General features: G+C 41.8%; 1 protein-coding gene across 6 annotated transcripts in view; it reads left to right on the top strand.

Annotated features, from left to right (window-relative positions):
• Positions 1 to 7,600, top strand: part of LOC122542317 (ubinuclein-2-like) — an 81,330-nt gene that overhangs the window by 2,198 nt on the left and 71,532 nt on the right. For all 6 annotated transcript variants that reach the window (XM_043679960.1, XM_043679958.1, XM_043679957.1 and 3 more), the window contains exon 2: positions 6,539 to 6,631. In XM_043679960.1, the coding sequence (XP_043535895.1) occupies positions 6,539 to 6,631 (93 nt within the window). The remainder of the gene's footprint in view (positions 1 to 6,538; positions 6,632 to 7,600) is intronic.

Here is a 7,600-nt window from a genome sequence, read left to right on the forward strand (position 1 = left end):
CTCTGTTCCCTCCAATTGCGAAGCTCGAGGGTGGGTGGAGAATGTTCCCATTGTCATCGACCCTCAGAGTCACCCTGACCTGCCGCTTACTGGTCCAGATCCCAAAGGGGTCGATCAAATCGGTGGCTTCTCCCTCAACTTGGACGTACCTTCCCAGGAAGGTCAGGATATCAGCTGCTGGAACATAGGGGTTGTACATATGGATTGTAACAACCCGATTCCTCTGTGCAGGAAGCACACACAATGGGGTTGCCGACAAGATGGAAAACAGCGGCTCCCCTTCCTTCTCCTTGAAGACCTTCAGGAGCTGTTCGCACTGCTTCACACTCCTGAAGGTCACATCAAAGTAGCCCGTCCCATGGAAATCATGCAGGCAGTACACATCCGCTGCAGCGAACCCTCATCATCCCAGCAGCATTTTCTTGATAAATAGCATGCGGTCAAGCGGCGTACGATCCTCTATCTTCTTCACAGTCACCCAGACGGTGTTTCGAACCCCCTGCCCAGGGCTGCGGGCAGCTGTTGAGGCCATAGCTCTGAGGTTGGCTGGTCCCCGAATTGGCGTTAGGCCGAAGCCAGCATGAAGATCCACCAATAGCAGGTCAGCACAACCAAACGATCCTCCAACGTCCAATCACGATCCAGCGATGATCTCCAACCCATAGCTCTGATGACTCGCAACTCGACCCCTGTCCTGATAAGAACAGACACTTGATCTTAGCCAAAAGGCCGAGAAGCGCTTCGAACCCGCAGCACTCCAGCAAAACAAGACCTCCTCCACATAGTCCTGCCTGAGACTATCTCAATTTTCCTGTTCACACTTTGATTTGCTGAAAAAACAGCCACTTCACTCTGCTTTTAACCACTGTCTCAGTCAGTATGAACTTATGCTGATTTTGTGTATATTTTCTGAAACAAAGCAACGCTGATATGAGGCTATTGATGTGTAATCTGAAGACTGGAATTGTCTAGATATTTTAACAAGCAATTAAATTTATTAGGGGAACTAAGTATATTTGAACTTCCAACAAGTTGGGTTTATCACAAAAGGCTTTTTCTGTATTGATAGCCCTTGCTGAGTCTATAGTTTGGTGTCTGTTCAGTCATTTCCTTTGTAAAGCCATAGATTTGACGACCAGAAATGTCATAGCGGAGTTAAAATTGCTGTTGAAGTTAAGCAGTTGTTAGACAAGGGATACCAGATTTCAGTTTATTAGCGGTGATTATTTACTATCTCTACCATCCTTGAAGAAACAACTTCTCTTTTTAAGTACAGAATTGTGAAGAAATCCAGGATATTGGAATGCACTGCAAAAAGCTGCCAATTTGTACATAACATCCCAAAGAGCTCCCTGCTTGTCTTGATTTGTGAAATGGAACTTTATTTTCAGGACGTTTAAAGTTTCATCTGATGGACAACCACTCCAACAGGGTAGCATTCCCTCAATGCTGCAACACTGAGGTGTCAGCCTAGATTATGTTCCCAAGTCTTGTAATGAGACTCAAGGGCACAGTATTTTGACTTTATTGAGGCTGCTACCCACTGATAATTATTAACAGCCAACTTTTCAAATGTGCCCCAGAAGTCATAATGAAGAAATGTATATGCTAATTCCTGTTCTCTGATACAGTCCCAATCCACATTCCTTCAACTGCAGATACTGACCCATCAGAGGCATAGATTCAAACCAAGTAAGAAAGTTAATTGTAAATCCAACGGGGCTGCCTGGAATTACAGCACCATGGTCACAGGATCTTTCAGGATGTTACCTCTCCTGTTACAGAATCGCTGACTCTTGAATGTCGTGGTTGGTTTTTGTTCCCCGCTGCCTCCCTGGCACAATATTCAATGATGTGGAGGTGCTGGACTGGGCTGGACAAATTTAAAAATCACACAATACCAGATTATTGTCCAACGGTTTTTGGAAGTATAAGCTTTCGGAGCTCTGCTGCTTCGCCAGGTAAAATCACACAACACCAGGTTATAGTCCAACAGGTTTATTTGAAAGTACAAGCTTTTGGAGTGCTGCTCCTGCATCAAGTAGCTGGTTACCTGACAAAGGAACAGCATTCCAAAAGTGTGTACTTTCAAATAAACATGTTGGGTTATAACCTGGTGTTGTGTGATTTTTAACAATATTCAATGCCACTCTCACTGCTTGAGCAAGCAAGTCCAAAGAGTTTACTTATAAACTAATTTAAATCTTCTCATCCTAATTCTGTGTTCACTATGATTTAATATCTGGGGTCATTGATTGAAGTCATTCAGTGGTCCACGCAGTGTACTATCTGCGCTTGTTTTCAATTTGTAGTCATACTTCGACTGTCTGTGGCCTCACATACTTGTCAACGCTCTGGCTATTTGGTGTTTCACTTCATAGAATAAGCATTAGTTTGGCTTCTGTGCATTCTATCCTGTTTTATTTGATGTGTATATCATGACTGGGAGCTGAGGATCTGCTGTGGAGTCAAAGCCTGAAGCATAGTTGGACCTATAAGTAACATCAGGAAGTGTGAATTTACTTGCAACCTTGAACACTGAGAATTCTGCATCTCTTGGAAATTGCAGAACAAGTTAATACCTCGCCCTACCATTGGCTGACTGAGGACTGTCGAAACCCATGGCGGCAGAAGTCTGAATTGTTTATGATCTTGTCTCAAATAGGCAGGTTTGTCATCCAGTATCTGATACCAGAGTTAAGGAGGAAAAATTGTAAGATGGAGATCAGTCATGATCTAATTGAATGGCAAACACCAAGGAGTTGAAGAACCTTCGCTTGTTTTGAAAGCAGCTTATGATATTGACTGTTTTCTGGCTCCCAAGATCTGTATTGAATTCCAACTGAATTGTGAGTTAAACAGAGTTTGATCTAAATTAAAGTTAGCTATCTGTGTATGAAATTAATCTGCATATGGGACGCATCAAATCTAGTCCAGTGCAATCATCTCTTGCTTTTGGGTCAAGTGAGCATTCTTGAATTCCCACAGGCAACGTTTGATGTTTTACTGTTGGATATTGCTACATCAGGTGCCATTGTATTATTGTGGAAAATCTCATTGTTGTTTTGTGTTGTGAAGTTCTTCTCACATCTGATGAGCAATAAACTGGTGCATTTTACCAGAATGCAATCTTGCATTCTCTTTCAAATAAACATTTTTTTTGTCATTTTGAAATTTGATTGTCAGCCTTTTCAGTTGATAAAAAATTTTGTTGCAATTCACTTTTGTAAGAGGAAGATGTCCATCAGGGATCTTGCTCAAGTGGTTACTGTGGGCCGAGATAATTAATTATGGCTTGCTGTCCAACTGCAGAGCATCATTGTGTGCGCACTAACTTGCCAGTCAGTTAAGAAATTTTCAAACCAAGCTGTTGAGAGATGATATTATGTAACTGTGAAGCAGATGGAACTTGAACCCAGACATCCTGGCTCAAAGCTATGGACACTGCCACTGGGCCACAAGAGCCCTTTATAATAGACTTCAGAAATGACTGCTTAAGTAACTTATTGACTGTGAAGTGCTTTGGTAGATTATTAAAGATGCTGTATAAATGAATGATTTTGTTTCATTAATTTTTATTTTCACTTCCCCTCACAAATGGCTGCCCCAGCTGATTGAGATGAGTATATTCTGTATCATTGTGGTCTGAGGTCTCTCATGGTGCAGTGGTAACTGTCTCTTTCTCTGGACCAGGGAGTCCCAGGTTCAAGTCCCATCTGCTCCAGAGATGTATCATAACATCTTTGAACAGTTTGAATAGGAAAAATAAATATTATTAGGGTGTGGTGTGAGTCTTCTGGTTTAGTATGGCATCACTTGCATTCTTCCCTGTTAAACCACAAGGAAAATCTATTCTTCAGCAAAATGCTCCTATTTCTGACTTTGATCATCAACTCTCCTCAGTCAAGCAACAAAAGAATTCCATCATCATCCAGTATGGGGGCATCTTTACCATGGTCTGAAATAAATGTCTTTGATTTAGGTCTTCTGCAGGTAGGAGTTAGCAATCTCAAACTTTTAGTTGTCTTTGTTCTTTGGATCATCCTAACAAGGCTAAGTTTATTGTCTATCCCTCATTCATTTGGCAACTGAATCATTTGCTAGGCTACTTGAGATTAAGTCCATGAGACTGTACTTGGAGGGCCGAATAAGTTGAGGCAGGATGTTCAATGTAATATATTTCATATATGCTATATATTTTGTCCCATTTTAACATAACTAAAAGGCAAATTATTCGGCAATTTGGGAAGCAGATTTGTTTTACTGAGGATTGTTACTATAATGCAGGATGAGGTGCTGATAGTAAAATTAATGTGCTGTTGTGCTGCCATTGGCATATTTACGTTCCAATAAATGTGTGGACCCAGGAATTTGTGATGGAAGAGTTGACTCAGGAAATGCATACACATATTGGATTTTAATGTGTGTTAACATGTTTGGATCCTTTTGCAAGGATTGAACTCCAAATGATGAGTGTGTATTCTGTTTATTTTCAATGATTCAGTTGTTTAGCAATAGAACATTTAGCAAAGAGTGAAAGTTGTAAATGCACCTGAAATGGAAACAAAACGATTTTTTGGAAACACTAAGCAGGTAGTACAGCACCTGTGGAGAAGGAAGCAGAGTTAATATTTCTTATCAATGATCTTTCAACAAATCAGAAACAAAGCATGGTGTCCAGTTTGTGTGCATCTTGGAAGTGTTAATTATTAATTATAAAGCTTTCTGAATTTCTGATCGACTTTGAGCTACAAAATTGGGGACATCACCCATAAGTTAACTCCAGTGTAATAGCTGGAAGTTTTCACATTTTAGAAATTACTGTTCATTGCTTTCATGTTGCAGAGTTCTTTTTTAGTTTTAGAACAGAAAATGTGTTGAGTTGATTTGCCTGTGTTCAGTAACTATTTGTGAGGAACCCTTCACAGAGAGAAGCATTATCCTCCCTGTATTTTCTGGATTGCAGCATTTTGTGCTGTTTCAAGCTTGCATTCCCCATTTGTATTCCAGTTTGTGAAATATGATAATTGATCTATTTCTTCATCAGAGACTTTCATTTCACATGTGGATTAATGAGTCACATTGGAGTTACAGGTCCTGGCAGAGCTTGCACAGGAACTTGTTGGATGTCGTTGTCTGGTTGCTGGTGGGAGCTGTTTGGTTAGATTGTGTAGGCCCTGGGGAAGGGAATGTGGCAAAGTTGCAATGGGGATCTGCGAGGAACTGACCGTCTGGGCTTATGCTGGCACCATCCTGAGCCACGTGCGCATTTTCTATGAAATTGGAAAGCTACCCAACAATGAAGGGCATCGCAAGTAAACCTCATTTTGTTCTGATATTGTCCTCCACTATCATTTCACTTTCAGGGAACTGTAGTCATCGGGATGTTCGATTTCTCCTTCCCTCAACCCAAAGCCAAGCTGCCTTTATCTCTCAGGCTGTCACCCTCATTAAGATCAAAGCAGGAATCGAAATTTTACTTTTAGAGTTGGGATCAGGAAAGGTCCAAGACAAATAAGTTACTTTTTGATAAAGGTATAAAGCAAAATGTCCTATCTGGCAAGGGGCAGCCTCAGAGCTGCATCAATTTTAACCCTTTGCTCCCATTATAATACTTCGCCTTACCATTGAGCTGGCTCAGCCTTGGGGATGGTACATGCTGATTGAACACCGAAGCTTCTCAGAGCACCTACTTTGGATAACATACACAGTGAATGCTGGTTCTGATGGCTTTCTCAAAATTAAGCAAATCAAAATTGTCTAAGACACCTGAGCCAAAACCTCCAATAGTGACCTTGTGATTCTTCATGGCATGTCACATTAATCATGATTGTCATTCATTTAACTGGTTACAGTGTCCTCCAACTGCTCATTGGTGTGAAGAAATGCTTCCAGGGAGGTCTAGCTTTAAGATTATCCTTTGTTCTGGACTCGCCCTGTAGAAGAAATGGTATAGATGGATAGAAACTGCAAACAGTTTCATTCACCTTAATAATATCATCCAATAATCTTTTTTACTTACTAGTCTATGCAACCTCCCTTTGTAAATTAACTCCCTTTAGTCTGGTTTTATTTTGATGAATCTCCACTGCAAATCCACCCCTTCAAAGATTCGTAAATTGCCCCTCTCTCACTTATCAGGTATTTCCTCACTGACCAATCCCTGGTACTCGACACAAATATTCAATCAAGAGTGAACATTGAGTTGCTTTAATGTGACCCGCCTTTCATGAGCTGAAAGCTGTGCTCTTGACATCCCAGGTGAAGTTTTTGACAGCAATCTGAAACAGGAGCACCCACTTTTTTATGTTCTTCAACCTTAATAGACATACCGGCTAATCATAGCATCACTAATTTTGCTGTACTCAAGATCAGCTGGCATTGTGTAGATTTGGGGCTTCTGTAGTCTGTTTGAGTCCGTTTCTCATTGTGCAGGCAGTACAGGCACCCAACCAAGACACCTAGAAAACTCTCCCATAGCGCTTATCAACCTTTCTCCACATGCCTCAGACAAGCCTTTTCTTTCTTGTTTCAACAGAGAAACTTTGCCAATCCTGACGATCCCTTCAATGATGAAGAGAAGGAGAGGAAGGAAGTGGAAGCTTTAGCGAAGAAACTTGAGGAAAAATATGTGAGTTTCATGTGTGTGAGGATATGTGATTGTGCATGGAATGCTGTGTCCAGTTTTGGTTGCCCAGTTAGAGGAAGGATATTATTAAACTGGAGAGGGTTCAGAAGAGATTTACCAGGATGTTGCCGGTATAGAAGGTTTGAGTTATAAAGATAGGCTGGGACTTTTTTCACCTAGGAGGATGAGAGGCGACCTGATAGAAGTTTATAAAATAATGAGCTATAAATAGAGTTAGTGGTAGTTGTCTTTTTCCCTTAGGATAAAGGATTTCAAGACTAGGGAGCACATTTTTAAAATGAGAGGAGAGAGATTTAAAAAAGGCATGAGGCAAATTCTTTACACAGTGGGTGGTTCACGTGTGGAATTAAATTCCTGAGAATTCCTGGTGAATGCAGGTACAATTACAATGTTTAGAAGACATTTGGATAGATACATGAATATCTTCACCATGGACATCCAGTCCCTGTATACCTCCATCCCCCATCACGAAGGACTGAAAGCCCTCCGCTTTTTCCTTTCTCGCCGTACCAACCAGTACCCTTCCACTGACACCCTCCTTCGACTGACTAAACTGGTCCTCACCGTGAACAACTTCTCTTTCCAATCCTCCCACTTCCTCCAAACCAAAGGAGTAGCCATGGGCACCCGCATGGGCCCCAGCTATGCCTGCCTCTTCGTAGGATATGTGGAACAGTCAATCTTTCGCAGCTACACTGGCACCACCCCCCACCTTTTCCTCCACTACATCGATGACTGTATCGGCGCTGCCTCGTGCTCCCACGAGGAGGTTGAACAGTTCATCCACTTTACCAACACCTTCCACCCCGACCTCAAATTCACCTGGACAGTCTCAGATTCCTCCCTCCCCTTCCTCGACCTTTCTATTTCCATCTCAGGCGACCGAATCAACACGGACATCTACTACAAACCAACCGACTCCCACAGCTACCTGGACTACACCACCTCCCA

The sequence above is a fragment of the Chiloscyllium plagiosum genome, chromosome 39 (genome assembly GCF_004010195.1).
Source record: "Chiloscyllium plagiosum isolate BGI_BamShark_2017 chromosome 39, ASM401019v2, whole genome shotgun sequence".
NCBI lineage: Eukaryota > Metazoa > Chordata > Chondrichthyes > Orectolobiformes > Hemiscylliidae > Chiloscyllium > Chiloscyllium plagiosum.